The sequence below is a fragment of the Elgaria multicarinata genome, chromosome 5 (genome assembly GCF_023053635.1).
Source record: "Elgaria multicarinata webbii isolate HBS135686 ecotype San Diego chromosome 5, rElgMul1.1.pri, whole genome shotgun sequence".
Lineage (NCBI taxonomy): Eukaryota > Metazoa > Chordata > Lepidosauria > Squamata > Anguidae > Elgaria > Elgaria multicarinata.
Window position 1 is genome coordinate 122,034,614 of NC_086175.1, and position 17,879 is coordinate 122,052,492.

The 17,879-nt window shown below is 44.9% G+C and overlaps 1 protein-coding gene across 1 annotated transcript; it reads right to left on the reverse strand.

Moving 5' to 3' along the window:
- Positions 1-674: 674 nt before the first annotated feature.
- On the reverse strand, positions 675-17,879 carry MED17 (mediator complex subunit 17). The gene is made up of 12 exons (XM_063127136.1): positions 17,600-17,879; positions 15,240-15,406; positions 13,376-13,595; positions 12,418-12,554; positions 12,249-12,333; positions 11,475-11,627; positions 9,398-9,528; positions 7,221-7,405; positions 4,531-4,668; positions 3,661-3,778; positions 2,857-3,016; positions 675-1,159 (listed from the first exon to the last, which is right to left on the reverse strand). Exons 1-12 carry the CDS (start codon positions 17,838-17,840, stop codon positions 951-953), a joined length of 1,944 nt encoding a protein of 647 aa, XP_062983206.1. The 5' UTR covers positions 17,841-17,879; the 3' UTR covers positions 675-950.

The window sequence follows — 17,879 nt, forward strand, 5'->3', positions numbered from 1 at the left end:
TAAACTCAATGTTGCAGCCTTTGAGTAAGATCCAAAGAACTTGTAAGAGGGTTTCCTCTATTTATTTTTTACTGTCTTTCAGCTCCAGCATGTGTGTGTAAGCATTGTCCAAGCCTATGCAGCGGTTTCAATAGCCACTATGGTGCTGTGGGTGCCCCTGAGCACCCCCCAGAAAGGTATAGCTAGGGAGAAGAACTGTGTTAAGGCCCATGACCTTCCTATATGTCCCTGCTGGTGTTCTGGGTTCCCCTTGCTACCCTGGGCATAATGTCCTTTTCTAAAGAGCCAGTGTAGTGTAGTGGCTAAAGTGTTGGACTGGGAGTCGGGAGATCTGGGTTCTAGTCCCCACTCAGCCATGGAAACTCACTGGGTGACTTTGCGCCAGTCACAGACTCTCAGCCCAGCCTACCTCACAGGGTTATTGTTGTGAGGATAATAAAATGGAGAGGAGGATTGGGTTTCTTGGAGGAAAAAAGGTGGCATATAAATGCAATAATAATAATAATAATAATAATAATAATAATAATAATAATAATAATAATAATAATATAATTAAGCAGTCCAGGCAGTCTCTTATGTAAGACGTGGATACAAACTTGATATCCTTTGTATATATATAAAAGGCTCTTAATAAAGCGCTTGTCAAGAACATGGGACTCAAATAAGGCAACAGATTATCTCAAAAATGGCATCATTTAATTCAATATTCAGAAGAACGTTGTGGGAGAAAATGCATCCAGAACTAAAGACATTTAATATTATCTAAGGGAAAGAGTCAAGTTCCTGGAGATTGTTTTACTAGTTATGTCACTTAGTAGGAACAATCCAGGAGTGGATATCAGAGTGCAGTAATGCAAGTCCAAACACTTTCCCAAGCTTGCCTGTTGTTTTTTGTGCAGATTCCCTTGTGTTCGGCGTGTACCAAAACAGTCCTTGGGATGCTGCTTAACCTAGGTGCAGGGGGTCAAAGCTGCCATTAGGAGTTCCATTTTGTAGACAAAGTTCCGCCCTTCCATTTTGTTCCACTGAACCTCTTTGAATGGACCGCGAAGGTAGTTCCATTTGCTGTCTTGCAGCACGTCGCTTTTGGGGAGATCTTTGCACTGGCACCGCGGGAACTGCACCATAATTTTGCTGCCGCTTTCTGGACCGTTGCGTACTGCAAGGAAACAAGCACAGAGAGACATATGTCAATGTGAATGACTTGCCGCTGCGGCCTTCAATGGTACAGGAACAGCACGGTCTACTGCCGCGTTTTGACTGCCCAATGTAGATGGTTGGGAAGACTGTGTCCTTACTGAAATATTTTCCTCTTGTTTTGGAATCATGTGCTTTCTCCCGTTTCATATTCAAAGCAGGACAGCAACGATAACCAGGACCCTAAGAACTACTGAAGACACACCCAAAGGCTTGCCTGTGCCCAGTGGGATAGATTTTTTTTCTTCGAATAGCAGACCTACATGCTATCTTAACACAGCCTTCCTCAACCAGGGGCATGCTGGGAGTTGTAGTCCAACACTTCTGGAGGGCATGAGGTTGGTGAAGGCTGGTCTAACAGATTGTTTTAGAAAGCACCCGAAGTTTAGAAGCAGCATAGCATGGGAGACTGCTCTTCAAGGAACAAAACCAAAGCCCCGTTTGCCACACAGAAATCGTCGGGGAGTTCTTTGGACCCTGGCCAACTGAAAGGACAAAATACATCACAGGCATGGCATTGCACTTGCAGCAGTAAAGCCTTGCCAGAAAAGTGTGCACAATGTCTGGCTCACAATCCATCCCTTCCACCTAAAAACACTGCAGTGGCAGAGCACACACACTCTGCAGGCAGAACGTTCCCATTTCCATCCCTGGCCTCACAATGTAGGACCAGGAAAGACACTTTCTGAAGCTCTGGAAATCAGCTGCCAGTCAATAGGCAATACTGAGCTATAACACAGTTTCCTATGTTCCGCTTCCCTGGAACATGGGACATCTTGGTAGGTGGACCCAGCTGCAACTAAGCTGAACAGAAGAGAAGACTGAGGGGAGACATGATAGCACTCTTCAAGGACTTGAAAGGTTGTCACACAGAGGATGGCCAGGATCTCTTCTCAATCATCCCAGAGCGCAGGACACGGAATAATGCGCTCAAGTTACAGGAAGCCAGATTCCAGCTGGACATCAGAACAAAACTTCCTGATTGTTAGAGGAGTTCGACAATGGAACCAATTACCTAGGGAAGTAGTGGGTTCTCCCACACTAGAGGCATTCAAGATGCAGCTGGACAGCTAACTGTCAGGTATGCTTTAAGGTGGAATTCAACATTGGGCAGGGGGGTGGATTCAATGGCCATATAGGCCCCTTCCAACTCTACTATTCTATGATTCGTTGAAGAGTCTTCTAGACTGCAGTCCTACATACGCCTGGGGACAGCTTCACTCAATGCAGTAGGATTTATGAACGTAAGAAGCCAAAAAGAGCCTTGCTGGATCAGACCAAGGGTCCATCTAGTCCAGCATTCTGTTCACACAGTGGCCATCCAGCTGCCCATGGGAAACCCACAAGCAGGACATCAGTGCAACAGCATTATGCATTTTTATGTATTATGAGCAATGCATAAAATTGTTCTGTGCAATGCTCTGGAGCCATAATTCCTGTCCTCCTTTTTTCCAGGCATTCTTTTTCACACCATGCTGATCACAAGATTCTCTTTCACTCCTATACCAATAATTTATATTTTCAATTGACTACTTTTTTCTAAAAGGACAGAGCGCAACAATACAATGTTTACTCTGTTGGTTCCCGAAACGGTAATTCGTTTCTCTCCAGCTCACATATTGGAAGAGCCACAATGAGTTTCAACTTCTGATGCAGTACCTGAAATAGAGTAGTCCCCGTTTGGAGATGCCACCGTTATGGCTGACGCATTGCCAATACTCTCGACTGGACCCAGCCCCACATGGTTGCTGAAACTGAGCACGTGCCATCCCATAACTTTGGCCAATTGCTGAACTGCATGCACTTGATGCTGCGACATCTGAAATAAAGGGGGGAAAGTAAAAGACTGGCATGTATTTCAGTTCTGTTTATTCTTCCTAACCTCTGCTAGATTGCCTGTGATTTTTCTCCCAAAATGCAGAGCAGTGACTTGATTAGCTATTCTAAGATAATAGTTCCTCTTGCAAGTGTAGTTACCTTATAGTTAATCTATAGTAGTTCCATCTACTTCCTATAGAATTCAAGTTAACCTAGCGATGGAGGAGTCTGGTTGGTGGTGTGAAAAATGATAAAATGATTATTTATGACAACTTACTGAAGTTAAGATTGCTATGTAACTCTTCCTAGCACTTCTGAGAAAGCGTCTAGTACTGAACCATGTACGACAGGAGGCAATCACATTCAGAGGTACGAAGTGACCATTGCTTTTCTGCTGTTATGAACAATCAGTCTGGCTAAACAAGCTGTTTACACACTACTAGCTTTGGATTGAAAATAGGTTTCCGTTGCTACCTCCCCACACCCTTTTCTTTATTGTGATTTGTCACTAGCACTGCAAATTTCAAAATCCTCCTTCACAAAGAGAAAAATGCATGAAATAAAAGTCTGCAATCCCAGGAATTCCATTAAAATACACACAATCCTGCAATGTACATACAAGGTGGGAAAGGTCTTGGTTTTTACCTGCGAGAGAAGAAAATCTTGTAGCTCTTGTTCTTGATGGGACAGTGTAATCACTCTTCCATCTCTGTGTACGACCCTGATCTGTTCAACGCCGATATTCAGTTGCAGCTGAATGGACCTTGGAAAGCAAGATGGTATCAGCACAAGTGGGGTTTCACAGAGGCAGGGAGGGGTGGAGGGATGGTGGCAAAGCCAGACTTTGCTTGTTACAGCCATTTATCATGGTCAAAAACCATTCCTTTAACCACAGAGATCCTTAAAGCATTAATTCAAATCCTGCATAGGGAAATAGCACAGCAAATACTAAGAGTTTGCATTTGTCCTTAGCGTTTATATATGGAGAGATTTCTATCCCACCCTTCTAGCGCCAATGCACTGCTTACAGCCATTTAAAATCTATTTAAAATTACAATGCCATCGAGTACAATAATAAAAGTACAAGAAAGGCAAACCACAGATAAAACGTAACTTTTATATACAAACAGCAGGCAAAAGCCTGATGGAATGTCTTTACCAACCAGTGAGAAAGAGTCAGAGCAGGGACCATCCTCTTGGGACAAGGAATTCCACAATACTGGTGCAGCAACTGAGAAGACCCTATTTTTTGCTGCCATCAACTATGCCTTCACCCTGGTGGGACCCAAAGAATGGCCTCTCTTCCTGATTTTCAGGAGTGGGCAGGATGGTATGGGCAGAGGCAATTCCTCCAATAAAGCATCCTCCTTTTTCATAAAGGCATTTGGGCCTCTGAGTTAGCAGACACCAGAAAACAACCATCCTAACTGGCAACTGGGAATTTACTGAGACATCCCAACCATCTCACCCACTAAAGGGCCGAGGCACAAATGGTTTCCCCCATTTCACACTCACTTGCATATCTGCTCGTAACCTTGAGAGGTGATCAGGACCTTGACACTCGATTCATAGACATCATTGATGTTTGACCAATGGGCCTGAATTTGCGGGTCTTCAATACGGCTGGCGAGACTGTCGATGGTCCGAGCTGTTCTGGAATAATAAAAATAAAATCCCAGAAGGTTTGATGAACATCTCTCTTTCTATATTGCTGAGGGGAAATCAAAGATGAATAGGTTCTGTCTGATCGAGTTATTTACATACACCATAAATGTCTCTAAAGATAAACAGGTATCGTAACATTTAAGACCAACAATACAGACAGGTCATAAATGCTACTAACGTCTTCGATGCCTAATTGTAAATGAAGCTTATATTGCAAATCAATATTTTATATGCATTCATGAAGATAGCATATATTATTGATAATCTTCAACTGTGTACCATACAAAATGGCAAGGCATAAAACAAAGGAAGAGTTGCGAAGCACCCCAAGGAAAGAGACAGAAGCAGCTATCAGTAAAAGGCACACAAAGCCCCATCCCCTGGAGCAATCTCCGCTGTTATCTCCAACCACTCATCAGAGATAACAAGGGGAACTCACCCAGGTACCAATGTCCCATTGGGGAAGCCACTGTAACGGGGCCAGCAGCTAGAGGAGCACTCCTCCAACTGCTGGTTCAGCTGCGGCGGCTTCACCTGCCCCAATGGGAGAAGGCACATGGCAGCTGAGATCATAGAATCATAGAATAGCAGAGTTGGAAGGGGCCTACAAGGCCATCGAGTCCAACCCCCTGCTCAATGCAGGAATCCACCCTAAAGCATCCCTGACAGATGGTTGTCCAGCTGCCTCTTGAAGGCCTCTAGTGTGGGAGAGCCCACAACCTCACCAGGCAACTGATTCCATTGTTGTACTGCTCTAACAGTCAGGAAGTTTTTCCTGATGTCCAGCTGGAATCTGGCTTCCTTTAACTGGAGCCCGTTATTCCGTGTCCTGCACTCTGGGAGGATCGAGAAGAGATCCTGGCACTCCTCTGTGTGACAACCTTTTAAGTATTTGAAGAGTGCTATCATGTCTCCCCTCAATCTTCTCTTCTTCAGGCTAAACATGCCCACTTCTTTCAGTCTCTCTTCATAGGGCTTTGTTTCCAGACCCCTGATCATCCTGGTTGCCCTCCTCTGAACACATTCCAGCTTGTCTGCATCCTTCTTGAATTGCGGAGCCCAGAACTGGATGCAATCATCCTCCCAACGATCATCCTCCCAATGTACCCACTGGGGACCAAATGGTATCAGGGGTAGGCCGCCTTACCCAATTTTGCGTGCACGCCCCGATCTTAAACCATTAATATTTTACTTATAATGGCACAAATATATGCTTTATATATACTTCTATTATTATTTCTTCTATTTCCCCCCCATCCTTCTTCAAATCCAGGGTGGAGTACAATCATTTTAATCATTTTATCCCTAGAGAAAGCCTGTGTCGTAAGCTAGGTTAAGAGGTGGTTACTGACCCAAGGTCATCAAGTGAACTTTGTGCCTGAGCGGAGGGGTTTGTACTTGGATCTCCCTGGTCCACATCCAACACTCCAGCCACTATTTTTCTGAACAGGAAATCTAGACCTCGCCCCCACTCACACACTTTTATTTTAACATGGCCCACTAATTGTATTCTCTCCTTAATTAGAACCCATTCCCAAATTTACTTCTTCTCCCTTTCCGTTCATTTATGCCACCCTGGGTCCAGGAACCCAACTGCCAACAAGTTCTCTGTACAATGCAGCTGGTCACGACTCACCATTTGGGAATCACAGTCCAGGTTTGGAAAAGCAGCCGGGGAAACAAGGCAGAGTTGTTTGTTTCACCAACCCTCGCGGCCTGTCATGTGATTGGGATGACCCTAAGTACTTGTGCTCTGGGTTGCCATGTCGTCCGAACCCAGCACCTAGTGTGGGTATACTGAACCTTCACCCATAGCACAACCCCTGGCTTGCAGTAGAGGTCGTAGGGTGGGTGAACATTCACTACGCCCGTGCCAGTGAATTTTGTAATCCAGTCCCTCAGGCCAAAAGAGGTTGCTCATTCCTGCCTTTCGGTAATCACCTGCTGTACAAGCACAGTACCTAGAGACTTTAATTTAGAATGATAGAATAGCAGAGTTGGAAGGCTCCTACAAGGCCATCGAGTCCAACCCCCTGCTCAGTGCAGGAATCCACCCTAAGCATCCCTGACAGATGGTTGTCCAGCTGCCTCTTGAAGGCCTCTAGTGTGGGAGAGCCCACAACCTCCCTAGGTAACTGAATCCATTGTCGTACTGCTCTAACAGTCAGGAAGTTTTTTCTGATGTCCAGCTGGAATCTGGCTTCCTGTAACTTGAGCCCGTTATTCCGTGTCCTGCACTCTGGGAGGATCGAGAAGAGATCCTGGCCCTCCTCTGTATGACAACCTTTTAAGTATTTGAAGAGTGCTCTCATGTCTCCCCTCAATCTTCTCTTCTCCAGGCTAAACATGCCCAGTTCTTTCAGTCTCTCTTCATAGGGCTTTGTTTCTAGAACCCTGATCATCCTGGTTGCCCTCCTCTGAACATGCTCCAGCTTGTCTGCGTCCTTCTTGAATGGTGGAGCCCAGAACTGGATGAGGCCTAACAAGGGCTGAATAGGGAGGAACCAAAGAAAACGATCTCCAAAGGTGTGACTGCATACCTGCGTCTCAGAAAGATGTGTTTGGCTTGCTTTATAATCTTCTCCAGCAGCCCCTCGTTTGGTTGCAAGGAATTGATTTCATTTTTATCGAAGGCCTGAGGTCCTGCCAGTCTCATTCTCTTATGGCCAAAAGGTGCGCTAGCTGGGTGAGGCATCGTAGTGGAGCTCAGGGTCTGCTTGTGAAACTGTAGGAAAGAGAGCAGTCAAAAGCAGCCAGGGACACACGAGCCCAGTCTAATCTCAAATCAGAAACGACAAAGACAATCGCTGCACAATTATAACCTAAGGAAAGCATCCAATATTTGTCAGGGAAAGGGAAAAAGCAATGATTTATTGATGAAATTTGGCAGCACATCACTGCTTTTCTCTTTGCCTAGCAAGCGCTAACGACGTTGCCCTAGCGTTGGTTTATGCAGTTGCGCTAGCGTTGGTTTGTGTAGTGCAACGTCATTAGTGACAGCATTAGATGCTGTCCTGAGCATGATCAACTGATTTTGACTGCAACAAAATACAGAAGCAGAACAGTGGTCCTCCAAGCCTATGGTTCACAATCAAAAGTTCCAGAGCACAGGCGAGGAACTTCAGGCCCAAGGGCCGAATTAGGTCCTCCTGGGTCCCCAGATGGACACCCTCCCCCCACTTTTCACCAATCGTTTGGTGGTTTCCTGGCTTTTACGCATTTGCCTCTCATTCTAAGATACTGAAATGCCTCTCCTAAGACTTAGCTACTGGCAGTAAGTGCTTTAAATTACAATATGCTGCACAGGAGAGGGTGTCCTGCATTTTTGGCCTCATCCCCTTTGCCTTCGGTTTTGTCTACCATTAAAACGTGGCCCTGAGAGTTTCTCTGAAGTTGAATTTAGCTCGTGGACTGAAAGAGGTTCCTCACTCTGGCTCCAGGAGAAGGGGATCTTCAGATGCTTTAGAGATTAAATAAGCAAATTTGCTCTTGTGGCTTCTAAGCCTCAAGAATAACAGCAAGGGCAGGGAATATGGATTACGAAAGCTGGGTCTGAAGAGCAGTATCTGTTCTATTTCAATTACGTCAACCTAGAGGTTGCCTACAAGCAAGCGACAGTCCCCAGCTGCAGAGGAAGCAGATCTGGGAAGAACGAGAAGCCAAAGAACATTGTCCCCTGGAGGTTGGTGCCTTCATTCCATTACCTCTGGAACACGACTGAGAAATGTCCCCATGGGCTTCAGATATTCACGCACATGACGTGTGTCGCAGAAGAAAAGCGCCCCCTGGAGTTTCTGATATGCATAATCCGTTTGCATTTTTAATTATTACTTTTTTTTTTTACTGTGGGGAGACAGTTTCCAGCCACACACCAAGATCAAGTCTATAGGGAACATTATTCTCTCATGTTAAGAGGCAGAGTCACAAGAAGCCCATTTGCAGATCTACACCACACAAATGCTTCTCAGAGACCCATCAAAAGCTGAAAGTCCAAAGCTTTTGTCAGCACAAGCAGAACCCACAACACAATGAAAGTGATGATTATTTGTGCCGCTATTTACCTTTAAAGTGCGGAGTGCACCAATCCCAAACAACCACTTCAACATTGCACCCTCTGCTTCAATTAGCCTCGCAGGAAGATGCGAGTACCACTAAAATGATCCTGGGATTCACAATGCCTGCTGGATTGTGCCTGTTGTTTTCTCTGCCTGGCTAGTGTTTTAATAGAAAGCACTAGAGCAGCCTTCCTCAACCTGGGGCGCTCCAGATGTGTTGGACTACAACTCCCAGAATGCCCCAGCCAGCTGGCTGGGGCATTCTGGGAGATGCAGTCCAACACATCTGGAGCACCCCAGGTTGAGGAAGGCTGCACTAGAGCCTAATTTTTGAGAGATATGAACCACAGTACCCAGGATAAGATACTGAAACAAACATAGCCCTTGTAAACTGGCCAGAGAGCTTCAGCTATGGGGCGGTATATAAACGTAAATAAATAAATAGCCCAGCTACATAGTGTCATCCTTTGCAGGGGGGGGGGGGAAGAATCACAGAGGAAACGTATTTATCGAAAATCGCACAGCTCTTAACGCGAGTGTTACATTTATTTATTTATTTACTACATTTTTATACCGCCCGATAGCCAAAGCTCTCTGGGTGGTTCACAAAAATTCCAAGGTTCTGCTGAAATGTCACTGAAAAAAGCGGGAAAGTACATTACCTCCCTGATCAGTTGATGCAAATTATGTTCCAGAACATAAAGGTGATCCTCTGGGCTTTGTTTCTCAGAAGCAGACCTTTGGGATTTCTTGTCATCTGAAGAGTGACACAAGGAAATAGATAGCTGCAAGCCTACAAAACGAAAAGGGGGCAGAGAGAAGAGAGATGGCTGAGTTTTCCACGTATTATTATTATTATTATTATTATTATTATTATTATTATTTATTTATTTATTTATATAGCACCATCAATGTACATGGTGCTGTACAGAGTAAAACAGTAAATAGCAAGACCTTGCCGCATAGGCTTACATTCCAATAAAATCATAATAAAACAATAAGGAGGGGAAGAGAATGCACCAAACAGGCACAGGGTAGGGTAAAACTAACAGTATAAAGTCAGAGCAAAATCAAGTTTTAAAAGCTTTAGGAAAAAGAAAGGTTTTTAGCTGAGCTTTAAAAGCTGCGATTGAACTTGTAGTTCTCAAATGTTCTGGAAGAGCTTTCCAGGCGTAAAAGACGTAGTCGTTTAAAACGTAGTCTTAAAGCAGCAGTTTCTGCAGCTGAAACTCTCCCCACGGCCTGAGTTCGATCCCAGAGGAAGCTGGTTTCAGGCAGCCAGCTCGGGTCGACTCAGCCTTCCATCCTCCCGAGGTCGGTAAAATGAGTACCCAGTTAACTGGGGGAAAGGTAACAACGGCCGGGGAAGGCAACGGCAAACCACCCCACTATAAGGCCTGCCAAGAAAACATCAATGAAAGCTGGCAACCCTCCAAGAGTCAGTAATGACTCAGAGCTTGCACGAGAGGTTCCTTTCATTTCCTCCTACAGCAACACACAACAAATACTCGTAAGAACACGCTGGATCAGACGAAGGTCCATCTAGCCCAGCATTCTGCTCACCCAGCTGTTGATGGGGAAATTACAAGGCAGGACACGAGTGCAACAGCACCCTCCTGCCCATGTTCCCCAGCAACTGGTGTAATTTCACACCATCTCAGTTATTTCATGCCGTTTGCCCTATATTTGCTTGTTGATTTCTAACATTTAGATGGTAAACATTAGTCCATGAAAACACACGTATTTTGTATAGAGTGTTTGTCTGTTAAATGTACTCTGGTATTGGTCAATGACCATAATAAAATTTAGTCATTCATTCACAATGGTTAATGACTTGGCCTAGATCTAGGCAAATAGTCTCTGAGCCACTACAGAAGACTGCTTTGGTTATCCTCAAAATCAGGGGTGCTGAATCTCAGACTCGTGGGCCAAATTGGCAGACTTGGGGGCCAAATTTGTCCCTCAGGGGTTTCCCAGATGGCCACAGCTCCTTCCCCTGTTACACCATTGTTTGGTGCTTACCTACTTCTGCATGTTTCCCCCCACTCCATTCTAAAAGGCTGGGGTGCATCTCCTAATGCTTAATTACTGGCAGTAAGAGCTTCAAACTCAAATATAAGAACATAAGAAGAGCCCTGCTGGATCAGACCAAGGGACCATCTAGTCCAGCACTCTGTTCACACAGGGGCCAAACAGCTGTCAACCAGGGACCGACAAGCAGGACATGGGTGCCACAGCACCCTCCCATCCATGTATAAAGGCAGTATAATACTGGCAGTTTTATTCTTGATTCCTTTTCTAATTATGCCTAACATGGAGTTTGCCTGATTTACAGTGGCCGCATGCTGGGTTGACATTTTCATCGAGCTGTCCACCACAACGCCAAGATCTCTTTCTTGGTCGGTCACCACCAGCTCAGATCCCATCAGGTTATACTTGAACTTGGGGTTTTACCCTGGTGGTTTTGATATCCTGACCCTACCCATTTTGCCTTTGTCCCCTCCTGCCACTGGAATGTAGATGTCGAGAGCTTCTCTGAAATTGAATTTGGCATTTGCTCAAAGAGGTTCAACACTCCTGCTCTAAATAGATTCATAGATTTATTTACCACTTACAAGAAAGCAGCGCCTCAAAGAGTCATGAAACCTGAAACGCAGTGTATTTTTGATATCTTTCCTCTCCTAGTTCAAGCAAGTAATCTGCTGGAACCCCCGTGTTAATTCTTCCTGGGATTCTTACCTGGGAATGGCTGGGAAATTATTTGATTCTTCACAACTATGTGAGGAATTTGAGATTTAATCTGCACAGCTTCCCGAGACAGTTGGGCAAAGATCTCTTTGCATAGCAAGACATTCTGTGCAGTCTCCAGCTTTGCTTGCCAATGCAGAGCTCCTGAATAGGAGAGAAAAAGATCACAACTGCAATAAAAATAAATAAATAAATCACTAGAAATCAGGGAAGAAACCGATCTGTTTAAAGTAATGTCCACCACATTATGCAACCAAACTGAGTAAAAAAGAGTGTCTAAAGACACTCAAGTTGTAGACAGTTCTAAACAATGCCTATGCATAGAAAAAATAAACCCTTATTTTCAGGTATAGATTTTGTATTTGTAAAGACTTCACTGCAAAGCAGAGGCGGTGTTTGAAATCCAAAACACTCTCTTGAACCTAAAGATAGTACTGGAGGGCGTTCTTTAGCACTGAACTATGCCAGCCTCCCAGTTAATGTTATTTTTAAAAATATGAATAAAATAAATTAAAAATTAGGCGGGGCAGAGAGCCTGGTGGGTGCCAAGGGAATAGTTGGAGACTCCAGCATTAGAATAACTATATTTAACACACACACATGATATAGCTTACAATAAGAATGCAGATGTAGAATTCCTGTAGGAACTAGGATTCAAAACTTCCCAGGTTTTTATTCCCACAGCTCCCAAAGCAGCTGGTGCTTCAGAAAACAAGCCATTTTTCATGAGTACACATAACATTCAAAGACAAAAAATAAGTATACCTGGCTTTGATTTCAGAAGAGGTCTTTTAAACAGATTTACTGTACCAAGATCCCCTATATCTGGTGCTTGTTTCTGAATAGATACCTAGATTTTCAAAAAACAAAAACAGGGTTATTTTGTATTCCATAAAGACTCCAACAAAAGACACAAAATCAAATAATAATAAACCTTGATATAGGCAGATCCCTCTAAATCACTTGGGATTTGAACATCTAGAGGACAGTAATCTTCGGGAATCTTTTTATCCAGGTCAATGTCTGTGTTTTTTATGACCTCAAATGTACCATGATGTGGAAAGAGAGACCCTAAAAGGGGAAAAAAATACAATCTATCAGTCTCATGCTACATTAAAACAGTAACTTCAGTTAGCCTACAGAGGCACAAGGTACAATGTTGTTCTTAGAATAATGATTAAATAAAATTTATATAATATTTTTGGTGTTCAAAGTGCTTTACATACATTCTCAATAATCCTCACAACAGCCCTGTAAAGCTGGTCAGTCCCTATTATTCCCATATCACAGACTGAAGCTGAGAGACTGTGGCTTGCCCAGGTGAGTCTGTGGCAGAAGCTGAGAGACTGAGTGAGTCTGTGGCAAAGACGAGACCTGAATTGGAAACCGCTTGATTCACAGCACTGTCTATACACTACAACAGCTCAAAGCTAACAAACTACAGCAAAGTTTAAGCAAGTATGAGGAGTAATTGGCATAATCCAGGGGTTGGCAATTGGTGCCTGCTCCTTAGCCTATTACCATTCATCTTTCCCCTTCCTCACCTTGCTTGTCAGATGAGCTGAGAAGGAGAGACAAAGACCTAAGACCTGTGCCAGCTGGGGAATGCTAGGAGTTGCAGAACTTTTTTTCCTGTCTAAACCTGCATAGGATTGCACCCTAAATGTGTAAAGAAGAACAGGTGAACAAAGGCCTATTATCAGATTCGGGGAACTTTTAAACCAGAGATGGGAGACTTGTCACCCTTGGAGATGTTGTTGGACTGCAATTTTTATCAGCCTTAGGCAGCATTAGTCAATGGTGAGGGATAATGAGAGTTGCAGTCCATCAACACCTGGAGGTCCAGACATTCCCCGTCTCTCTCTATCAGACCAAGCCTTCGGCTACTATACCTGCACTCTTGTAGCTCAAGTCCCCAAGGATTTTGTCTCCCACTTTCCTTAGCTTCCAGTGCTGTCTCAGTCTTAGCAATTCAGAGTTGAAGTCTCTCTGCCGCTTATTTTCCTGGCTTTCTGCGACTGATTTTGATAATCTTTCCGCTCCTTTCAGAAGAATTTGGGCTGCTCCAGCTAACGACTTTTTCTTGGAGAACAACTGTAATACCTGGGGATTCTAGAAATGAAGAAACAATTCAGAATGGCTATCTACTTAAATGTGATCTTGCCCATCTACATTTGGGGTGGGCAAGTTGTGGCCTCCAGATGTTTTGGCCTCCCATTAGCCCTTGTTAGCATAACCAATGTAAAGGATGTGAGTCATAAGTCAAAATAACTGGAGGGCTGCAACTTGCCCACCCCTGGTATACACAGTTCAAAAAAAAAAAATCTTCTGACTGCATTGGTAGTCACTGAAAGATTTCCAAAACATGACTAACCAACAATTTATGCTTGAAATTAAGAGCAGGTGTTGTCAATTTCCACTTCCTTTTTTAAAGGAGGACAATTCATACCAGCCATGAAGCTGAATTAAACTCCCATTTAAGAGGCAATCCAGTCTTCGCCTGAACAATGCTGGAGGCTTCATTTCCAAACGCTGAAAAATATGCAGAATTTGCAGGAGGGAGCAAGTGGGGTATCGTAGCACTGGTTTCATACACAGCATTGTCGGCAGAAGATGCAAAAGTTTCACATTGCCACTTTGAACGCATTCAAATGGTGGCAACACATCCCGTTCTCTTAATTGGGCTCCATTACAGAATTTCTGAACAAGATGGCAGGCTGTATGCTGCCTGGTACTGGTCTAGAGACTGGGGATTTTGGAAGTCAGATGCAACATTCAATCTATTTTCAGCAGGGTAGCCCCACTGGCATAAATAGATGTATAGAGTAAAGGAGTCATAAATTGTGGCCATAGGTTACAATCTGGATGTGAAAGCAGGAATACTGGGATCTTTGTGTAGAGCAACCAAAGAAAGAATTATCTACTGATGTTTAATTCCATTATTATCCTAGTAATGTCAACCTGGTTGCCATGAAGAAAATGGAGTGGGTGGCTGTAGGTTAGATAGTAAAACAATGCCTCAGTATAGACATAATGGGGAGGCCATTTGGGAGAATCCCTCCTTTCTGTGAGTGAGCCATATGCGGGTGCAGACAGACTGTTCAACTCTCTCTTGGCTCCTTCCACTCATGCAAATGCCTAAAGAAACCAGAAGTGGCTTGTTCAGAATGTCACTTGAAACAGGGATCGTTGGTTTGTTGTTCATTTTACAAACCAGGCTTACAATTCCTTGCTTGTACAGGGAACAAGAAGTCAAGACTTCTGGTTTGTTTAGCTGCTGTCGCTAATGTACGGTTGGGAAATTTGTGGCCCTGAAGATGCTGTTGTGCTCTAACTTCCATCAATCCCAGCAAGCATGGTCAAGGATGATGGGAGTTGTGGTCCAACAACATCTGGAGAGCCACAGGTTCCCTACCCACGCACTAGAAGAGAACAGGCTACATGCACTAAAATACAGTTTGTTCACAGTAAGCCAGGATTCCCCTGAATCTCAGTGCTGTGTGTGAACGCAGCCAATGCCTAGCCATGATTAGCATACACAATGGTTTATTGCCATAACCCTAGTTAAATATCCTAGTTCAACTACCTTCTTCCTTTCGCACCTACATTTTAAGATGAAAAAGCGGTCTTAGAAAGATGCCCTCTGTTAACAAAATTTTCAAATGGAAATTTAATCTAATTAAAATGGAAAAGTTAATATATTTCAATAACTGTAAGAGTTGTTTGAACAGAACAAGGAAAAACAGTGTGTGGTACCTGCTTTTGGGAAAGTGTCTCTTGCACAACTGGATCTAGAGTCATAAACTTTTTATCTTTGACAATGCAGAGAACGTCATAGAGCACACACATCTCGGTCAAAGCACTTCTTAGATTATTCCTCACCGAATCCCAAGGCCAGAGAGAAGGCTGAAACTTTACCAAACCTGGAGAACACGAAGGAGAAATTCAAGATGTTGGATCCAGATTCAGTCATATTTAGAGTAGGCCCAATGAAATCAATGTGAATTAAGTTAATTATAGTCCAACAACATCTGTAAGGCCACGAGCTCCCCCCTACTGCAATAAGACCAATAGCAGACTCAGTTTATGCAGGTTCCCATGTCCCCTACCTTTCACTTAAAATTCAAACACAATCCACTCAAGCTCCCTACCACCACCATTCAAGCACTACTGGTACAGTCAACTCTAACTCCCCCTACAATCCAAACACTACTGGTACAGTCAACGCTAGCTGCCCTCCCCCAATCCAAACACTACTGGTACAGTCCACTCTAGCTGCCCTCCCCAATTCAAACAGTAGTAAAACAGTCCACTCTAACTCCCCCTACAATCCAAACACTACTGGTACAGTCCACTCTAACTCCCCCTACAATCCAAACACTACTGGTACAGTCCACTCTAACTCCCCCTACAATCCAAATACTACTGGTACAGTCCACGCTAGCTGCCCTCCCCAATTCAAACAGTAGTAATACAGTCCACTCTAACTCCCCCTACAATTCAAACACTACTGGTATAGTCCACGCTAGCTGCCCTCCCCCAATCCAAACACTACTGGTACAGTCCACTCTAGCTGCCCTCCTCAATTCAAACAGTAGTAATACAGTCCACTCTTAACTCCCCCTACAATCCAAACACTACTGGTACAGTCCATTCTAACTCCCCCTACAATCCAAACACTACTGGTACAGTCCACTCTAGCTGCCCTCCTCAATCCAAACACTACTGGTACAGTCCATTCTAACTCCCCCTACAATCCAAACACTACTGGTACAGTCCACTCTAATTCCCCCTACAATCCAAACACTACTGGTACAGTCCACTCTAACTCCCCCTACAATCCAAACACTACTGGTACAGTCCACTCTAATTCCCCCTACAATCCAAACACTACTGGTACAGACCACTCTAACTCCCCCTACAATCCAAACACTACTGGTACAGTCCACTCTAACTCCCCCTACAATCCAAATACTACTGGTACAGTCCACGCTAGCTGCCCTCCCCAATTCAAACAGTAGTAATACAGTCCACTCTAACTCCCCCTACAATTCAAACACTACTGGTATAGTCCACGCTAGCTGCCCTCCCCCAATCCAAACACTACTGGTACAGTCCACTCTAGCTGCCCTCCTCAATTCAAACAGTAGTAATACAGTCCACTCTAATTCCCCCTACAATCCAAACACTACTGGTACAGTCCACGCTAGCTGCCCTCCTCAAATCCAAACACTACTGGTACAGTCCACTCTAGCTGCCCTCCTCAATCCAAACACTACTGGTACAGTCCATTCTAACTCCCCCTACAATCCAAACACTACTGGTACAGTCCACTCTAGCTGCCCTCCTCAATCCAAACACTACTGGTACAGTCCATTCTAACTCCCCCTACAATCCAAACACTACTGGTACAGTCCACTCTAATTCCCCCTACAATCCAAACACTACTGGTACAGTCCACGCTAGCTGCCCTCCTCAAATCCAAACACTACTGGTACAGTCCACGCTAGCTGCCCTCCTCAAATCCAAACACTACTGGTACAGTCCACTCTAGCTGCCCTCCTCAATCCAAACACTACTGGTACAGTCCATTCTAACTCCCCCTAAAATCCAAACACTACTGGTACAGTCCACTCTAGCTGCCCTCCTCAATCCAAACACTACTGGTTCAGTCCATTCTAACTCCCCCTACAATCCAAACACTACTGGTACAGACCACTCTAATTCCCCCTACAATCCAACCACTACTGGTACAGTCCACTCTAACTCCCCCTACAATCCAAACACTACTGGTACAGACCACTCTAATTCCCCCTACAATCCAACCACTACTGGTACAGTCCACTCTAACTCCCCCTACAATCCAAACACTACTGGTACAGTCCACTCTAGCTGCCCTCCCCAATTCAAACAGTAGTAATACAGTCCACGCTAGCTGCCCTCCCCAATTCAAACAGCAGTAATACAGTCCACTCTAACTCCCCCTGCAATTCAAACAGTCCTGGTACAGTCCACGCTAGCTTCGCCCCTCCCCCTCTCCGGGATTCTACCACCTCCCACAGCCCCCTTTGGGAACCAGGGCCGCCCCCCGCCGCTGCCCCCCACCTCACCCTCACCTTCCTCTTCTTCGTCGTCCCCTCCTCCGGCCCAGTCTCGGCCGGCGCCGGCCTGGCTGGGCTCGTCCTCTTCGGAGCCGGAGCTGCCCTGGCTGAAGTCGATGCGCTGCGCCAGGCGGGCCAAGTTCTGCGACATGGAGAGCGGCTGCTGGTAGGTCTCGCTCCCGTCCAGGCCCACCTCCTGCACATGCTTCTCGCAGGCGGACTCGATGCTGATGCGCACCGCCGGGACCCCCGACATCTTTGCCTCAGCTTTCCCTCCTCAGCCGCTGCTTGGGCT